Source organism: Haliotis asinina, chromosome 6 (genome assembly GCF_037392515.1).
Source record: "Haliotis asinina isolate JCU_RB_2024 chromosome 6, JCU_Hal_asi_v2, whole genome shotgun sequence".
Taxonomy (NCBI): Eukaryota; Metazoa; Mollusca; class Gastropoda; order Lepetellida; family Haliotidae; genus Haliotis; species Haliotis asinina.
Genome location: NC_090285.1, coordinates 34,831,389 through 34,852,120, shown reverse-complemented (window position 1 = coordinate 34,852,120; position 20,732 = coordinate 34,831,389). Strand labels below are relative to the sequence as shown.

At 40.2% G+C, this 20,732-nt stretch overlaps 1 protein-coding gene across 1 annotated transcript; it reads right to left on the bottom strand.

The window, feature by feature from the left end:
• Nucleotides 1-295: 295 nt before the first annotated feature.
• On the bottom strand, nucleotides 296-15,556 carry LOC137286368 (organic cation transporter protein-like). Its single transcript, XM_067818181.1, has 11 exons — nucleotides 15,476-15,556; nucleotides 8,294-8,443; nucleotides 6,787-7,024; nucleotides 5,253-5,356; nucleotides 3,994-4,148; nucleotides 3,610-3,778; nucleotides 3,057-3,269; nucleotides 1,972-2,198; nucleotides 1,271-1,452; nucleotides 819-970; nucleotides 296-485 (listed from the first exon to the last, which is right to left on the bottom strand). The coding sequence occupies exons 2-11, from the start codon at nucleotides 8,434-8,436 to the stop codon at nucleotides 368-370; spliced, it is 1,701 nt and encodes a 566-aa protein (XP_067674282.1). The 5' UTR covers nucleotides 8,437-8,443; nucleotides 15,476-15,556; the 3' UTR covers nucleotides 296-367.
• Between the last annotated feature and the right edge of the window lie 5,176 nt (nucleotides 15,557-20,732).

Genomic DNA, 20,732 nt, shown 5'->3' with positions numbered 1-20,732 from the left:
GCGCAAATCTCATGTTAGGCAAATGGAAGTATCGTAAGTTTATTGGTTCTTTGGCTGAGAGTACATGGCAGAAGGAAGGAAAATGGCGAGTCTTCTTGGTTTGTTTGTCACACTTACTTTTTCCGAGTTCAGTCTCGACCATTCAAAGACTGCCTTGATATTACTGTGCTATTGGTAACACTGGCGTTTAATGACTCTCATTTTATACACACCACAGTTCTCAGACATGTCAACACCAATCCAGTAAGGCAAATGGTTTAGTGAATATGTCAAAACAAAACAAAAAACCCTTTCACATGATTAAACTATTTGTTTCTGTTCACAGTATTTCTAGAAATGTTTCACAAATGAGAGAAATGGAGATTGTCTAGGCTGATGGATCGTCCTCCGACTCGCTGTCACACACCGCCCTCAGATGAAACATCTCATCGTCTTTTCCTGAACGGACGAAGTCCACATGACTTGCTCCAGACGAACCTTTTCGGCTGAAATAACCAGGTATGCATTTTCAGGTACTTAGTTTATAATATGCTAGTAACCCACGAGTAAACTGACTGGCTCCATGTTTGATTGCTTGTTTTTTCTGTAATTGAAAGCGTTGAAAAGAAGATTGAATGTTTCTGACTCGCCTGACAAAGTCTTAGTGGCGAAGCAGAACATTTCCCGGCACCAGTAAAAAACAAACGAAAAGAATAACCGTATGAACACGAACTTACGTGAATTATACAGGTCAGATAGAGTATACACACTTCAATAGGACAAAGGGCAGAGTGTCAAGTTGCCTTTTGTCAGCAGCCTATAAGAAATGTAAAAGTTACCTTTTCATCTTTACGGCATCTTCGAGAGATTCTGGAAGTTCCTTATTCAGTGTCTCTGGAAGCAGCAATGCCAACAGACCAGCTCCGACCATCGAGGCCCCGAATATGATTAGTGGAACAGCTCGGCCAAAGTCGCCTGGAATTACAAGCGCCTGGAAGGAACATGCATAAAGTGTGAAACACCGTTTGTCAGATTTACATAAAGTGTTGCTTGATGTTAAACGCTGTCCTCAGAAATATTCCAGATGAAAGACGGTTGTCTGTAAATAACTGTGTCTGAGTAACATGTCCAGTGGTCAACAGCATGAGAATCGATCAGTGCAAATGATATACGATAATATGTGTCAACCTAGTCTGACCACCTGATCCCTCTTAGAAAAGCCTGTTGAAGTCCAATTCTAATCTGGTTCGTAAATTTGTAAATGTGGTGTTAGTACAAGCAAATTACTTACCAGATTGGCGATATAGGGAGATATAACTCCACCCAATCTGCCACACACATTCGCCACACTCATCGTTGAGTTCCTTATAACAGTTGGGAACAGTTCGGATGTGTAAAGCCAGACGATTGCAAAGCTTGCAGATACGAAGGCCCGACCCACAAGTGCTAGTGTGATGGTCAACCAGGTTAAACCTAGAAAACGATTTATTATAGATTATACATGAACAACATCACTCCAATTAGTATCCCGACTGTGTGGTTTTTATATTATCAAACCGTGGGCAGTAAAAATGGTGACTGACTTTGAATGAATCACACAGTGAGAGGAACTGGAGGCAGTCAGTGAACGGGCTAGCGAAACATTTATCAGAGCGGTATTTTCAAGCCCATGTTGCCCAAACTAAGGGTCTACACTTAGCTGTCGGATCCTGAGCAACAGCTCCATTCCATACAGAATAGGAAGGATGGTGACCGCCCCAAAAGAAGCAGAGACGGTTTTACATAGATGGGATCTCGTGTTTATTAAGCCATTCATAGCTACGAGTCTTAAGCCAGTAGTGAACTCCTTACCCTCAGCTCCATAGAGGGCAGAAATATGCGGCCAAAAGAAGCAGAGTAGCAGAGTAACTTTTTAAAGAGAGTGAGTCTCTTACAAATTCATGTTGCCTTTCTTAAACTGAGAGGTTGTAGCCAGCTGTGTGAACTCCTTACCCCCAGCTCCATATAGGACAGGAAACATTGTGGCTGTACAGCAAATTCCGCCAAGGATCATTGACACACAATGTAGGGACTTCCTGCCGGTGCGATCCAGGAGAAGAATGCAGGCGATGTAGGAGACAACTTCTGTTGTACCGGCGATGAGGCCGTTGGCGTAGACGCTGCCGCCGAGACTTGCCACATTGAGACCAAGACCGTAGTACCCAAGACTACACACAAGCCTGAACATGAATGCAACAGAATGACGATGATATATTTGAGATATCAAGAGAAAACTATATGAAACGTGAAACTGGATAACAGAATATCGTTTACAAGCTGGCAAACAAAAAGGTTACTACAGTCCCGTAATGTTTAGAAAAAACGCACATCATTTCTTAACTTCTTGTCGACCGGAGTTCATTCCATATTTCTCGAAGTAAATCGTTTAAAACACGAATCGTCACACGAATGTATGTAAAGGATGTATCAACCACCGTAACCTCCACATGGTGTAACTTGCACATGTGAATTGTCAAGAACTACCAGTGGAGAGACTGTGTGAGTGAGCTTTATGGCTTTTAGCAGAACTTTTGTCATATCATGGCATGTACGCTTACTGTCGTGGATGGGTCAAGGGTAGAGTAGGAATAAAAGCGTTCGCTTGTCACGCCGAAACCCATGGCTCAATTTCCCGTCATGACTATATAGTCCATCTGCAGTATCTCTCACCGTGACATTAATGAAATATTGCTAAAATGGTCGTAAAAGTAATGACACTCATACTCAATGACTGTTGGAGGAAACACAAGATCTTGGGCATTTAATTATAGGAACTTTAGAAAGATAATCGTAACTGGGAATGATCTCAAAAGCGGACCCAGCAGAACAGCCAACAACTACGGGACGTAGATATGCACCAGGGTCCTTATTCTCCAGACGTTCGTTGTCGTATGAATTTTGATCGTAGCCAATGTCTTAAGAATGTGCTTACGAAGTTCGTAAGGTTACGAGCGTTTCGAGAAACGCTTGGCTGGAGTTCCTGACGTGTATTGGGACAGGTACAAATGAGTACACCTGTCCACATGGATTAGACATACCAGTTGATGAACACAATGACGCATCGGGATAGCAGGGTGAGGCTTGTGAAGATTTTCCATATTGGTTCTGATTTTGTACTGTCCAGCACTTTTCCACTGAACAGGTCAGAGCTCAAAGTTACTTTGTTGACCTTTGCAGCACGTTGTAATATTCCTTTCGCCATTTCATATTTCCTCTTCGTGATCAGCCATCGGGGAGATTCGGGAATAAACCTGAAGATGATGGATAACAGCTAAAGACAAAATGGAGTGTTAATACTTTGGTGAATTTATGGACATTTTAGGTATCTTAGGGAAGAGGTCAAAGATGTAAAGTGCAAAACAAAATTGTTTCCAAACACAGGAGATGTTTTAACCGTGAACTGTTGTCTACATTAAACAATTGTGAAGCTATATACTGTGACCTACAGCCGAAGAAGGCAGCCGGCACTGACAGTAGGACATTAGTAATCTTCAGCATCTCAAGAACAATAAAACTAACAATCTACTAATCCTGATCAACCGTTCTATGAATAAGTACTGTGTGATCCAGCTGGTGCTAAACTGCACGTACCAGTAGTAGGCAAGGAAAAGAACTGTCGGCACTGACAGAACCAGTTGAAGGTGTTGCCAGTCTCGTATGAAGTAGGCGGCCCCAACGGCGATAAAGTATCCCGCTGACCAAAACAATTCAACAATGATACCAGTCCATCGACGCTTGGACGGGCCGACTAGCTCCACGCCTGAAATATTAAACTGTATCCTAGGAACGATCTTCCGAAGATTGCAGATGCATATATACTTAAACAGGACAATACCTAGGTTGATTATTGTCACAATGAATTTTCAATGAGAAAATACATAATAGTATAGTAATAAATGTATGTAATGTTGCTATAGGTATACTGTGGCACTATATAGTTCAGACTTATGTGAAATATTTCATCAAACCGTTTACCCACAACAAAGCCGTTCATCCAGATCGCCGTGCTCGACATGCCGTTGAAGAACATCAGGGATGTGAAGACGGCGAAACTCGGGGCGAATGCCATGGAGATTGAAGCCACAATGTGGAAGAGGATGCCCAACATAAACATCTTCTTTCTCCCGATGCTGGGGACATTCACAGAGAATGAACTTGTAGATGATCAAAGGTGCCATAGGAATCGTGCCACTCATTAATTTGTGGAAGTTTTGATCAGTGGAATTGTAATGTCTATAGCATTACTCATATAGTCTCAATATATACCGAGAATAAGATGGTAAGCGCCAGCCTATTTCAAAACTAAGATAGGAAGCTGCAGATATGTTAGGCTAAAATAACTGGGAATTCCAATCGATATTTGGAGAAGGTTCATCTGGTAACTGATTCAGAGATATCATAATCATTTGTATTTCCAATTTGTTGCTTTTCAAATCAAAATAACTGTTCCTGTTGTGCTTATACAAGACTATTAAATTTAGGTTTCACTTGTTAAGAGTGACAGTCATGTGATTATATAACAGTCATTTCTGACTTTTACTTTTCAAAAGAAAGTAACCTTTTGGGGGAAAACAAAATGCATGTTTTCCAGAGGCGCATACGTCAAGTTTATAGTAAAAGGTAATCTCCATAATAGTTCTGTTTTTAAGTACTAAACCAAATTAGATATATTATAGTTGGGTTTTTTTGTCTGGTGTTCAGATATACAAATTAAATAGATATACAAACTAAATCTGTGATATAATGTGATTACATTCAGTTTGATATCTAGGAGATGTACTCAGTAAAACGCCATCAGTTAATATAACACCGGCTTTTGGTGTATACTTATAATCAACATCAATTGCAGGAACGCTCAGTAATTTACATTTCGTTACCCTTGGACAAAATTACATGAATTATGTTATTGGCAAGCTAACAATTGTAGGTAATCTCTAATTAATACTTTTCAGAACTGGTAAAATTGTGTATCCATTAGAACTGGTGCTCCATGAAATAACGCTATTTCTATATTCTTGTATATGTAAAATGAGCCAGTGGTCTAATATACTTCTGAATTAACAAATATCTCAGCAAGTCAATAACAAATGTTGCTCACCAAGTTCTTACAGTTCTTTCATTTAGATGACAACAACCCAATTCTTACCTTACACGTGTGATGTTCTTGTGTGACATGCGACCATGCGACGTCTATAGAGTGGTCATTGGAATGCCATGAACGATCATGTACTTACAAGTCTGCCGGAGGGACGACAACAATACACCCCACAAGGGATCCCAGCATAAACATCATCTGTATGTGAGACTTGTACAGCTTCTTGTCACACACCCAGTCAAACTGAAAAGCAATCATTGAATGTATGACATGTATTGCTTACTGAGTCCTAAATGTTGTCTAGGCGACCAGGTAGCCTAGTGGTTAAAGCGTTCGCTCATCACGCCGAAGACGCATGTTAAATTCCCGACACGGGTACGATGTGCCAAGCCAGTTTCTGGTGTCGCCGCCGTGATATTGCTGGAATAATGCTACAAAAGGCGTAAAACGAAATTCACTCTATCTATTGACTCTATGACTATCAGCCTGAGTGAAACTTGGATTTGAACCTGGGTATAGCAGACCTTAGTGTGGCTAATATTACGGCTTAGTGCAAGAACAGAATATTTGAAACATCATCCTTGCCACATCCATGTGTAAGTTTCGTAATTAATCAATATGTAAGACTCGTAAGTTCCGATAAAGTGGAAAATCTTTACATGTGTTCAGTTATATTCGAAATTAAATCTCGACAGAGCTGAATGACTGCTACGCGAGGTGTGCAATGAAAATGAAACAAACATTGAAACACGACCAATGACCGTCTGAAAAATTCGGATTATGCATGTACAAGAGCAAGGGCATTCTCTTCTCACAGAGGTTACTTGTCATATCTTCCTACGAACCTCTGTTCCATCCATATTTCGCGGTTCTCATAAAATCCCCTAGCGGCAAAAATGGCAGCAGATTTATCTCCCTTTTTTCTGTCCAATCAGAACACGTATTACATCGATCTAGATTCAACATGACTGAGTTCTGTCTAGAACAAACATTTGAGTATCGCGCTCGGGAAGAGGTTGTAGTGTTCACGATGCATCCGGAAATTACCGAGATCACTTTTGAAACTAGGCTGCTGATTGCACAACTAAATCTGTTTGCCTCCAGTCACCAGTCTTGAACGCTCGCACCATGAAGGTGTCGTATTAGAACAGAGGTTAGGTAGGAAGATATGACAAGTAACCTCTGTGGGAAGAGATTGGTACATGACACCCCGATCTACAAAGTTACGCTACACCTCAGATGGTGTCCAAATATGCCATTTGTGTCGTCATTGTTTATAGTAGGTGAAAATGAACAAATCATTCGATAGCGCAGTGCCCTGAGTGCCCTGAACAAGCAAATGCCCGTGATATTGTTAATTTGTAGATTTCTGCCGCATTATCGTCTCACTCGCGACGCGGAGACTGATTACTTCGTAAGTTCTCATTGACACTTGGAAGCGGAGTTTTGCTCTTCAGCTATCACATATTATATATACACAACTGATTACGCAGAAAAATAGGGGTGATGAGGTATCTTAGTGGTTAAAGCGTTCGTTCGTCACGCCAAATACCCGTGTTCCATTCTCCACATGGGTTCAATGTATGAAGCCCATTTCTTGTCTCCCGCCGTGATATTGCTGGAATATTGCTAAAGGCGGCGTAAAACTATACTCACTCGCTGAGAAACAATACCGTTGTCACGATGTTCGCGCCGAACGCCTCGTAATCATAAACCCATCGATTACACGAATGTGTTGTGTTGCTGATCTGAAGGGCACCCGTCCTTGAGTTGTTGATGACGCCATATAGGTGACATGACGAATAGAGTTGTGTCCCCTCATCTGCTGCAGGAATAGAAGCGTTGACTGCATGCGCATGTTCTTCTCCTTGTATCAGATAGGTGTCATTATCTAAATCAGGAACTGCACACCTGCAACAAATATTCTGGGATGGGTGATGGAGTGTGTTTAGTTTTATGCCGAGCTCAGCAATATTCCAGCTACATAATCGAATCTGGACCAGGCAATCCTGTGATCAAAAGCATGAGCATAGATCAGCGCATGTGTCAACCAAGTCAGCAAGTATGACGAGCTGACCCCGTTAGTCGCCTCTTACGACAAGCATGGGTCACTTAAGATAAGGATAAAACTTTGTGGATGAGCAGCTTCTTTATGCAACTTCTTCGATACAAGAAGCTGTATCGAAACGTTGCTCCACCCGATTAAAGAAGTTGCGCATCCATAAGGTTTTGTCCTTATCTGATTCTCCAACTTCTAAACATGCCTCTCAAAGAAGTTGCGGGTCACTGAAGTTCAGTTCTAACCAAGATCTCCACGGGTTATTCCAGGAAGAACTCATTTTCATTATTTATTGTCCACACAAATGTGCATTTTATTTGTGTTTTACCAACACATGTCCTGAAATAAAACTAATAGCATTGGTTTTAGTAAATACGGTCGGTACTATGGCCATTAGTACAATTCAAACTTATCGTTTTTCCCTTACAAATTCATTAACTTGTAAATGGTGTCATGTGACGATAGTATTCACAATTATATTTACTCACCATATGGACCATTTGTAGCACCACTTTCAAAACATGCTTACATAGTGCTCATTTGGAATAATGCTTGTGCTACCATGGTTTTTGCCCCCCCCCCCCCCCTCCCCCCCTGCCCTTCAGAAAGTCTACAATTCTCAGTGCCTTACTTAATCGTATTTGGTACAGGTTAGGCTGTACCGGTGTCTGCGGTATTGCTAACAACAGTGAGTGAGTGAGTTAAATGTACTCCGCACTCAGCAATCCTCCAGCTATATGGCGGCAGTCTGTAAATAATCGCGTCTAGACCCGATATTCCAGTGATCAACTGCATACACATCGGTCTGTGCATTTGGGAACCGATATGGCAGCTAAGTCACCGAGCATGACCACCCGATCCCGTTTGCCGGTTCTTGCGACAAGCATAGTCGCTTTCTGTGGCACGCGTGGGTGGCTGAGAGCCTATTCCACCCCGAACCTTCACGGGTCTACAGCAGTGAATCGTGGATACTTTCTTATTGGTTCATTACATGTTGCTCTACCTGGACCCTTGTATCTGGTTCTTATTTGACATATATGTGCATATAGACACCCTGTATACTATAGTTATGAATCCCAGAATGAACATAGAGATTGGTGGAAGACTATGAGCTCATGTACCTGTGATCCGGGACGCCCATTGTGAAGACGGTAACCATTATCTGTATTCCTAGAGACACCATCGGAATACAGAGAAGGACATAGAGCCTCTTTTGGTAAGGTCCAAACTCACCAAGCTCTTTCAGTATGTCATCGTACTTCATAACGACTCTGGAACAAATTGAAAGTTATGAATAAACACGAAGACATTGTTATACCAATTAATACCAAGAGAAACATGAACGTTAAACAAATAATAAGTATAAACACCGCTCTAAGATCCACCATAATTACGAAGTACAAAACACGAGTGATGAACGCTTTATCAGCGTACGTCGTTCTTAAAGTTTGCCGTGGAAAACATGTTCTTTATCTCTCACAAACATTATCTAATCATTGCACGTTTTTTCTGTGATGTGCGCATGAAGAGTGGCCTAGCTGCAAAAAAGAGTAGAAAAGATAACAATTGCTCATACATATTGTGTATACTTGTGTTTCTACATAACTGCTCGTTATCAAAGGGAAACTACTCTAACGCTAGTCTTTGAGACATCACATGTGCATCACAAGTTACAATTGCGTTACAATGAAAATGTAACGAAATAAGTAGGATTTGCCCAAACCGACTAAATGAAACAGTAACAATTCAAACACGTACTGAGCGATTCAAATGAAGAAACACATAAAAGTTCACATTTTTGCTACATATTCCTTTCCAACGTTACAAATTTGTGTATTGCACAGTGGGTGAAAATCTGGGAATAAGTTAGGGAACATGTGCGATGAAGAGGTGTTCCTTTATTTGTTTCCCTAAATTTATTTCGGCACAATCCATTTGTTCCATGTTAGGGGAAAGGACCTGAACGACAGACGTTTTCAAATATAGCAGTGGAAACGGAATCACCAAGATTGTGTCCTCACTAAATTGTTTTCCAATTCGTTTCCCAATTTTGTAAAATATCTCAGGTTTGTCAGAGTTCAACATTAATTTTCAGCATCTTAAGCTATTGCTTCACAATAATGTTTACCCATCCGACCAGTTTCTCTTGATACATTTCTAATTTGATGAAGGTTTGCAGTCCTAAAGAGGAGTAATCCCTTGATACCAACCGAAAAACGTAAATGACTGAGAGTACATACCTGTTGCACACCAATCGACCAATGTACTAAGATAACGTGTTCTTGATTACAAGGAGAAAAATCAGACTTAACATGATTATGCACGTTCTGAGTAGCTCAAAAAGAATGACTGCGAATGTATAATATTATTGTGTTAATAGTAAACCAGGGACAGGTTTCTATTCAAGATTTCAAATGCTTTCTTAAAGGCACCGTGATATTTACATTTTAGCTTGTGACGTATTTCTTTACTAACACTTATTCAGAATATAATATGTTAGGCGACTTTCATCAATCGTTCCGTTATCGACGGTAGAGTGTAATCTGTGCCCCAGGTCTTACACAAGACCGGTTTGCTGTCTATTTGGCTAATAGATCGAACGAACAGTTAGCAAAAAGAAATTATGAATCGTGAGTTGACGGGTGGTCATTGACCGTTGTTCACCAGGCCAGAAACACTGATTATATTCGGGTGCTCGAGTGTATGCACGAACCATTCAACTAGGGGCCACTCAGTCTACTCGATTTGAAAACTGTTTGAAGTCAGACAGGATTATTGCTGTTGCCAAGGGAATCTGTACGGTGACCTAACTGTCCCAAGTTTGCAATTGTTTGCGATTAATCAAGTGATTGTGCCACTTGCCCTTCAAGTTTCCCTAACCCGGAACCACTCGACACGGTTTGTTTTTTGGTTTGTTTTTTATTTTTGGTAATGACAAAATACATCTTGAATAGCAATTATCTACAGGGGATAATTGCAATGGCACAAGTTTTATCATTAGTTTTATTTGAAATTATTAGAAATTATTTGAGAACTGGTTCCTGTCACATTTAGGGTGGTAGGGGAGTTTGATCGGTTAACTATGACCAACCCGAATGATCGGGAAGAGGTTTTGATGCATACTCTATTGCCCGTCATGGATCTAAAAGCTAAAAGCAAAAGATAAAGTTGGCTATAATTATGTTTAGACCGTACAGAACGATGCATATGTAAAGCGGCAGATGAGAAGTAACCTGGGAACAGTGGAGCTAAAGAAATATACTCATAGAAACAAATTAAGGAACATATGAAAGTACAAGTGTTCCTTTATCTATTTCCAGAAAGTCGCCCACTTTGCGCTACATATATTGTCTGGAAACCTGGAAAAATATATAGGAACACTTTTATTTTCATGTGCTCCCTCTTTTATTTTCATGTGCTCCCTTGTTTGTTTCCATATAAAATATGCATTGTCGCCAATAGAAGGCCACAGGGTCATCTTATTTTCTCATTAGGTCTTCATTTCCACCGTCTAACCGTACGTAATGGACAATATCATGGCAAATGTTATGCGCAAGATCCTTGGTAAGCTGGTAAGGTTGGCTGGACATACTGTAATAATCATATCCCGTGAATAATGCAACCGTTGTTCAGTTCCTCTGGTATTTAAAAGCTTGATATACGATCACTACAAATGTTGGCAAATCAAATTCGCAGTCTGCCGTATACTTTTGTCATTGACAACCTCGTATTTGCGAATCAGTTGAAATGAAATTGACGTTAGAGTCAGCTTTATGGAGGCGCCGCAGGGTTTCCTTTTATGTAAAGCCGCACACAAAAAAATATAATAGCTGCATGGCGGCATTCTGTAAATAATCGACTCTGAACTGGGCAATCATATGATCAACAGTATGAGCATCGATCTACGCAAATTGATATACACTGACTTGTTTCAAACAGGTCAGCGAGTCTAACCACCCGATCCCGTTATCCCCTCTTACGATAACATTACTGAAGTTATTCATTCAATTGCTGAATGAACATATTGCATTTCTCACACAAGTAGTTGTAAGATGATACACACAGACAGGTAAGATGTTCATTTTCTTCTTAACTGAGAAGCTGTTATTAGTCTATTCATGGTTCATGGTGCGGGTTCTGTCGTGTTTAATGAGACGACACTCATATCCTGGTAATTTCGTTTGCATAAATAAAATTGTTTGTCAATACAATAACACACTCACAACCGCTAGAGAATAGATTTTTCAAGGGGAAGAACTGGTTGCTTGAAGTATCTGCTCTAACTGTTAATTTTCACCATAATCGTTGAGATTATGACCCACGCCTCGTCAATTTGTCTGAGCTCTATAAAGGTATGCTATAAGACCAACCAAGAAATTATGAAACCGGAAGTAAAACGATGATTTCTTAGGGACAGGCTGCACAACCGGTGCAAATGAGGAATTTCTGAATAATTGTGAAAACAACAATTCGTTTGTGTTGAAAACAGAAGCTTTAACACCGTTGATGAAGGAAATTAATGTTGGTGAGACATTACTGTCTTTTCTTTGACAAACATGTGGAAATATAAAGCAATGTGTGTGATTTCCAGGTAGTATAATGTAGTTTATTTTCATAATCATCGACCCAGGAACAAACAAGCATCTGGAATCCTTTCACTTATTACAGACTGAAGAACAGATTAAAGACATCTTCTTTGAGAGGCATTTAAGAAGTTGGGAAGATGAAGGAAAATCAAGTTCTATGGACAGTCAACTTCTGCATTGCATTGAGTGCCACCTTGCAAAAAAGAAGTTGACTATCCATAGAGATTGAGCCGGTTTGTTTTAGATTAAAGACAGCCATTATAACACATCTCTCGCGCACGTTAAGTGAAATCTCACGTCAACACCTGGATCATTCAGCTGCATTCAGAAAAAGAGCACCGATCCAGTGATACCAACGTGAGGCGCCTAAAGGGGCACCTTACAGGACACAAGAAGCTTCACCGAGAGACTGGTCACTTTATTGACTTGCAAAAACAGTGTCAATGACCTATGTGGAAACTGCAGTCCTATTATTGGTAGCGTGACATTGTGATGCAACTTATCCCCGTGTCAAGAAGGGGGTGTTAAAGCACACTACAGTGTGTGCAAACTGGGCTGTAGACACTTTGACATGTACGCACAATAACGCTAAACCAATATCTTCTGGGCATACCGAAGTCAGTAGACCAACAGCCAAAGTCGATTTGTTCTAGTACATACCTCACGTTGTCCTGAATGCTACATAATCTGCTGACGTTTGTGTGTGGATGTAAGTATACGTGCGTAACAGAGGCTTTGGGTATCATCTAAACGCAATCTGATACAGCATGGTTTTACAGTATACCCCGGAAAAACTGGTTATACAAATTTAGAGGAGGAACTAATGAGCCCTTTTCGGGTCGCTCTTGTTTTTCAAAACCTTCCATTGATAAAACACTACTTTTCAATCACCAATGTGTCTAGTTCCCTTGTTAAGATCAAACAATCACAAAATGTACATGTAACGGGTTTCCATGACAAACAACCTGCGTCGATTGAATTTTAGAACACATGGGTATAAGAAGGAAATCATGCTAGTATTTCAAACTCAAATATTTTCAAAGTTGACATGGCATATTCAACTCTTCTAATAATCTGACAAGGGGAATAGTTAAGACCGACGTCTAGACTGGGTAAATGAGAAAAAATGTCTGAACTTTTAGTATCTCGTGATAACCAAACTATATATACACATAGAAAAAAGTATCGCAACACCTCGGATTTTACCCCCATGTTGATGTTCATTTTCATCTCATTGATTTCGTTGTTTACACGCAAAAATGGCGCCTCCTCAACTGACAACTCCTCAAAGAGACCATGTTGTTGGAAAGCGATGTCCAAATTGTAGTACTTTGAAATGTCCACAGATGGAGATATTAAATGAAAGTATAACCACAAACATACTCTTCAATAGAATTAGTCTAAAGGACACACCTACATGTACGGTCTGTTCAAGGGGATTAGAAACAATTGCCCATCTGTTTTATGACTGTTGTCATGTTGAAAAGACTTGGGAGAGTTTGACCAGATGGCTTATAACTATAATTGGAGGCAGCAATTGGCTTTACACCAGAAAACATTTTGCTTGGATTTAAAGGAAAAAAATGATAATTCTTTAAATGCAATATGTCTTATTGTGAAACAGGTAATATAAACACCAAAAATAAAAGAAGTTCCACATTTCAAGCATGTAGTAAGGGAGATAACAATATACTAAGAAATCACGAAATACATGGTTATTCTAAATGCAGCCAGTTCTTTCCCTTCTGGTCATCATTCCATAATATATTTATAGGAAATACTATGTCAGAAAACATATTTTAAGTTTATTCAACTACGATCATTCTAATTGGAAAAGATAGATAGAGTATGCTAAACATATTCAAAGATTTTTTTATGGTAGGGATTTGTGAAAATGCATTAAGTGTGTATTAAGTACGTACACACTTATACGTATACATATTTGAATATATTATACATGTACCAAACTGACGTGAATATATTTTACATGTATCATGTAGATTAAGTGAGTACTTAATACGTACACACGTACACTCATTCCTGTACTTAAATGAATGTACTGTAGATGTACTATGTAAACTATGGAAATAAAGATGGTAAACAAAAAATTAGAAAGTGGAATGGGCTGTTTGCTGAGTATCGTGACGTCCATGTCAGGTATATTAGGAACATAATTTGCGAAAATATTTGCAAATAGTGCCAATGATCCAGACATCCTGGCTGTTATCATGATCATGTCTGACCAGAGAATTAGTGTAACACGTGTATCTGTATCGTGTTCACACAAGTGAGAAATAGTACCATCTACATCGCCGTTCCTGCGCACCTAAAGAATAAAGCGTCCAGTGCCAATGCTAATGTCGGTGCAAAAAACGTAATCGTGGGCACTTGCACATCGTACAGTTCTCGAGGTTTCATTCGACTTACGCACTGGCCAGCATATATAGATGCTGTATGAACATACATACACAAATGAGTCGTATGTCACAGAACATACCTTAACAGTGGTTAAGTCAAATTGCTGGAAAGCTTATTTTGTGAAATTCATAGTTATGCAAGTCTGCAGTGGTGCTTAGCAAAGCATTGCTGATGTCCCCCGTCGAGATATTTCTGGAACATTGTTAAAATTATGCACATCCACTCCCAAACAGAAATGAAAATCCATGCAGTTTGTAAGAACATCGTTGCATGCAAATGGTCACTAAAGCCAGGGATACTCTACAAACTCTACTGTATATAGCCTCCCTGCCAAAGCGAATATAATGAAAGCACTACATCCTGTGAAACTGATGTCCCTGCTTGTATTCGTTCATGTTATGTGTAAATAAGTATTTTATTTCTTGATATGAAGCTTTACCACTCCATAGCATGTCACATTTTTCAAACTAGAGAAAAGAGCTATTTCTGAATTATCTAGTGTACTATATGCACGTTCATAATGTGACAGATCATCAACAGTAGTTTCAGGGCTTTATCGCAATGGTGCCCACGGTCCTTGGTATGATGATCTACCTTTAGTTGTTGTCCCTGTCTAGCCCGTGTTTTATATTGCATTGCCTGCTTTAAATTAAATGTTTTCATTGCCCCTGCTACTTTTATATTTATGTATGTGATAATCTAGTGTTTTTACTGTGCATCGTTGATGATTTTACTCTCCAATTTGGTTTCATTTTTTTTTGTTTTACTTTTGTAAAAATTGTTTCCGTTGCAATATGACTGAGATATTGCCGATGTGACGTTAAATATCAACTCACTCACTATCGCAATGATAAGTCTCTTTGAACGAGGTATTCATCTCTTATCATAATTATACTACAACAGAAAATCGTACAAGCAGATGCAGTTAAAACTCTAAATCTAAACTATTTCCTAGTGGTAAAGAAGTTCACTTCATGCAAGGTCGTTCCATGTAGTATTTATCTGCCACATGTCTAGCTGTCTCGAGGAATCGAGAAACCAGGGAATCACTTTGGAGGAAACTACTCCACGCCCTACTCTTTCTGTAAATTTACAAGAGAAAATATACATGCTGTCCTTTACACGAAACATCACATCCTTTAAAGACATCACATAAAGTCAGTGTGTATGATTAAAACCATTAACATATTTCTGAAAATTTGCATTTTGACAGGAAGCAGATTTCATTTTTCATAACATATAGCGTCAATGAATCATGTGTATCTGTCCCTTGCAATTATAAAACGACAGTGCACTCACCTTTCCCAGACAGCATGTAAAACAGTGAGGTATACGTGAAGGGATATATTCGTCCTTCGCGGTCAAGCACAATGTGGACGTATGTGTGTATGTGACCCACTTAAGTTTACTAGGATTACGCCTGAAAGATAACACACTTGTTTGACCAAGTGATTTCACGTTACACTGAGAACGTAACAGATAACGCTATGTTATCATTGGGGTTAGGTACATCATTCTTTAGTCGGACATCTAAAGTACGTGATGATGGGGCATGATGTTCTACTTTAAATGATCAACTATGTCTAAAGTTTTCTTGTACAGACCGACGCGGCTGTGCAATAGTACATTGAATAGCTTTACAGCTATCAGACATTCACACCGTTGTTTTTTTCTAGGAATCATCACAAAGCTGATACTTATAAGATGATTGTGAATGTAATGTTTACCACAAGATTCTGAAAGATTCACATGATAAGCCTACCGGATAAGCAGCAGGCTCGGTTCACATGCATATGTGGAACAGAATGAAACGCCATGATAACAAGACGTTTGATTTCTGGATTAACTCCGCTGTTCGCGCTCGTAACGTGGCTGACACAACTGTTCCACACATTCTCGAACAAGAATTAGGAATTCGGTAATATGGATCAAGATAAAATTGTCTGTGGTATGGGCGAAGGCTCACTGCTCATTGCCCACTGTGACCGACATAACTTTTTATCGGACGATTATTTGAAGGGTGAGCGATTTTAGTCATGGGTGTAAAAGACATTCGGAACGATGAACAACTTACATCACTTTCCGCGTATTTGCTGAAAGCATTAAAAAAGCCAGTATATTCTTCACATTTAAGAAAATGACAGAACTGTACATGTAAACATAAAAATCAGAAAATGACGAAAAAGAGAGGAGAGATTCCTAAAAGTACATTTCATTTAAACCGTTTGAGCTACATGTATGGTTTAAATACTTTTTCATTTTTTGTGTGTGTGTGAGAGTTAGATTACAACACAAAACATTCCATCCATTGTTATCCTTCATTTTACAAACCCGCAGATATTACATCCTTATTCTTTTGCTGAGTTTCCACATTCCATGAAATAATGAGAGAACATTTTCGCAAATTCCACAAAGTCGCAGTGAGATGTCGCTCACTCATTAGTTCCAGAACCTGTATCAACCATATCATAGTTTAGCTGGCTGGTCATACATCGTAACATTCCATACACTACAAGATATATGTTACAACACTGTGTAACTGTAAATCAGTAAGAGTAATACGCGAGAGCGGAAGGGTGCTCCTCATGCAAATGTGATTTCTTAGTGTTGCGATGACAGTTGACGAAAAGAACGATTGAGAATGTTTATTCTTGTGAAATGAATTTTAATAGTAGATGGAAAGTTAGCGTGCCTTGTAACTGAACTGTTAAAAACAAAAATGGACGACTACTCTCTTTTGGAGAAATTGAAGCTCATCACACGTCCAGAAAATGTTGAATACACTAGAGGTCAACAAGCCTATCTGGGACTCTATTCAACAAGAATCACGCGCTATGGATTGCAAAATGCAACGTGTTCAGAATGGAGTGATTAAGAACGTTATTGCAATAGTTCGCACTCTGGATTCAATGGTGAATAAGAAGTCTGATCTGCCAGTAGATTTCTTTCAAGCGATTATGAACAATCTAAGTGATGCTCTTACCATGGCGTCATATGCAAACAGGGAGTTACTACTGAGACGCAGGGAGTTGACTAAGCCTCACATCAAGGAGCAGTATAGGGCGTTGTGTACTCTCTCCGCACCTTTTTCTCAACATTGCCTCTTTGGAGATGACATGATAAAAAACCTGAAAGATATGGCTGTGACCAGTAGATTGGGCAACAGAGGAGCTAGTCGTGTACGGAACATTTACAGATTCTGGCTGGAATCACAACTATCGTGGAAGTGGTAGAGGCAGGCAGAGAGGCTATGGCTATGCTGGACCTCACTTTTTAGGAAGAGGAAAGTACCACCCTCAGAAACTGTCTGAGAAGAAAGGATGGGGGAAGCACTAAATAGACAACCACCACCAGCCCAGGTAGGTGAGTGTGAATCAGAGACTATTGTAGAAACCGATCATGAGTTTAGAGCTGGTGGCATAGCATTGTTCTTATCCAACTGGGCACAAATAACATCAGACCAAAACATTTTACAAAATGTGAAAGGCCTTGAAATAGAATTTATTTCTGAACCAAAGCAAACCATCTAACCAAAACAAATTGTGTTCAGTCTCAAAGAGATTGATATTATTGATGAAGAACTAGAGAATCTTCTACATTTGGGTGTGATTGAATACGCAAAAAGTTGCAAAGGACAATTTCTTGCAAACATATTTGTTCGACTGAAGAAAAGTTTGAAGTATAGAGTTATTTTAAATCTTAAAAAGCTCAACCAATTTATTGAATACCATCACTTCAAAATGGAGAATCTAAACACGGTCCTTCACATGTTGAAACCAACATGTACATGGCATCAGTTGATTAAACCAATGCTTACTATTCGGTTAACATTCACCTTCATAGTAGGAAATACCATCGGTTCAGATGGAAAGGCAAACTCTTTCAGTTTCTTGTATGCCAAATGGTTTAGCTTGTGCCCCTAGGCTAATCAAAAAGCTACTCAAGCCAGTCTATGCAACATTAAGAACTGAAGGCCAGCAATGTTTTGGTTACATTGATGATAACTATACTCCAGCAGACATTTATGCTCAATGCAAACTGGATGTCAGGAAAATGACAAAACTACTTACATCACTTGGGTTTACAATCATTATGAAAAATCAGTAATTGAGCCTTGTGCAGAACTGAAGTTCCTGGGTTTCATGATTAACACAGAGAAGATAACTGTCAGAATGCCTATTTATAAAGCTTCATACATCCAAGATCAGTGTAGATTTACCCTTACCAAGAGCAGGCATTCAATTAGGTCAGTAGCTCAGCTAATTGGTCTCATGGTATCAAGTTTTCCAGCAGTCACATTGGGACCACTTTTCTATCGGTCCCTAGCAAAGACAGATGCACTATCAAAAAATGTTGGCAACTTTGATTCTCAAATGGAATTAGGTATTGAAAGGAGAAATGAGATAAAATGGTGGATTGAAAACATAGCAGATTCAGGAAAGAATGTTTTGCCGCCTGGAAAGGCACATTTTGGCTGGGGGGCACATATGGAACAAAACATAGGTGGCAGATGGTCACATGAAGAGCAGAACCTTCACATTAATGTGTTGGAGACAAAAGCAATATGGCTAGCACTACAGGCCTTTTCGGTGAATCATGATTTCAGAGACAAAACTATTCATATCTTTTGTGATAATACCACTGCAGTTTCATACATCCAAAATATGGGATGTATGGCCACAAGGAAGTTTGTTGAAAGAACAGAATGGTCTCTTGATTTAAATGTTTTTCAAAACTTGGGGGCATACTTTAAGGTCAATCCTAGAACTGACATGTTTGCTTCGAGACTCAATAGGAAACTAAGCAGATTTGTTAGTTGGAGGCCAGAGCCAGAGGCAATGGCTATTGGTGCATTCTGCCAAACATGGAGTTCAGGTATCATCTACTGCTTTCCACTATTTTGCCTATTGCCTAGATGTTTACAGAAAATCGTTTCTGACAAAGCTAAGGTGTTAATGATAGCTCCACTCTGGCCTACCCAAGTGTGGTTTCCACTCATACCTGATCTGATCTGTTACAGGCCAGTGAGACTGCCAGTGACGCCCCGTCTGGTGACGTCACCCCAAGGGAACAGACACCCGCTGTATCAGCGTCTGAAATTGACAGCTTTTCTGCTATCCGGGAATCCTGCAGACAGAGAGGACTTTCTACTAAGGCAACCGAGATTATCATTGGATCCTGGCGCCCAGGGACACAGCGACAGTATCCATGCTATACACCTGGAAATTAATCAAGCAACACCCCAATTTTTTCTATTGGAGCAACTTTGAAGTGTTCTGACAATCAAAATATGCCGGGTTGATATAGTTTGACACTTTTTTATTCAACAGACGATCTCTGACAAACAACTTAAAGGGAAAAAGTATCAAGACTTTGCTTTATTGCAACGAAATCCAAATTCTTAAAACTGTCTTAAATTCATGAAAAAATGGACACAATTTACTATTCATCCACAGACGTTGTTGTCAGGTGTATTAACACAAATGTCACATGGAAAGAAAGAACAGTTATCTGAGAGTCTGCACACCGACTTTCATCAATATCTAGTGTGTCCTCCCTGCGCACGCACCACCGATTCCAGACGCCTCCTCATTCCTTGGATGAGTCTCCGGATCTGATTCTGGGGGATCCTGTTCCACTCCTCATGCAGGGCAGCCGTCAATTCGTTGAGATTATGGACTGGTGGGTCTCTCTGCCTCACACGACGGCCAATAAAGTCCCACAAATGTTCAATGGGGTTGAGGTCAGGGCTCATGGCAGGCCATGGAATTCTGTCAATTGCATTTTGCCGCAAAAAATCATTTACAGCATGCGCCCTGTGAGGTCTAGCATTGTCGTCCATAAATATGGGTCTCGTTGCCAGAGGATGGTTCTCAAAATGAGGTACCACAGCCCTGTCAAGAACCTCCTGTTGGTAACGAACACCGTTAAGGTTGCCACGGATGGTAATGATATCCAACTTGCAGTTCATGGAAATGCACCCCCATACCATAACGGAACTTCCCCCAAAGGCCACAGTCTCCTGGATGTTCCGTGGAGCCATTGCTGTGTTCCTCTGCCTCCAGACCCGAGTACGACCGTCCACCATGTGCAGCAAGAACCGGCTCTCATCTGAGAAATGGACCTTCCTCCAAGAGGCAATGTTCCAGTGCAAACGGTCATTACACCAGGCCAGTCGGGCTGCCTTATGGGCTGGAGACAGTCTGGGTCGCTTGATTGGCCTCCTTGCCCGGTATCCTGCAGCTTTCAGACGATTCCGAACAGTCCTGTTCGAGATGGGTCTCCCTGGAAGCCACTCCTGTCTCAACCGAGAGCTCGAGTCGAAGGACCTGCGCCGTACAAGTCTCAGTAAAGCTCTGTCCTCCCGGACTGTGGTCTTCCTGGGTCTTCCTGGTCTAGGCAGGTCTTTAACTTCATTAGTGGCCCGGTATTTTTTCAAAAGTTTTGAAATTATGGAATGATGTCGTCCGATTTGAGTCCCGATTTGTCTTAGAGACATACCAGCATTCCTCATGCCGATTATTTGCCAACGAGTGGCCTCTGATAATTTCCTACG

Excerpts from the sequence above, each read along its gene's own strand:
- LOC137286368 (XM_067818181.1), bottom strand. The coding sequence starts at position 8,436 with ATGAAGTACGATGACATACTGAAAGAGCTTGGTGAGTTTGGACCTTAC. Across the intron at positions 5,357-6,786 it reads GCGCGAACATCGTGACAACG|TTTGACTGGGTGTGTGACAA; the intron begins GTATTGTTTCTC and ends ATTGCTTTTCAG. Across the intron at positions 4,149-5,252 it reads GTCGTCCCTCCGGCAGACTT|CATCGGGAGAAAGAAGATGT; the intron begins GTAAGTACATGA and ends GAATGTCCCCAG.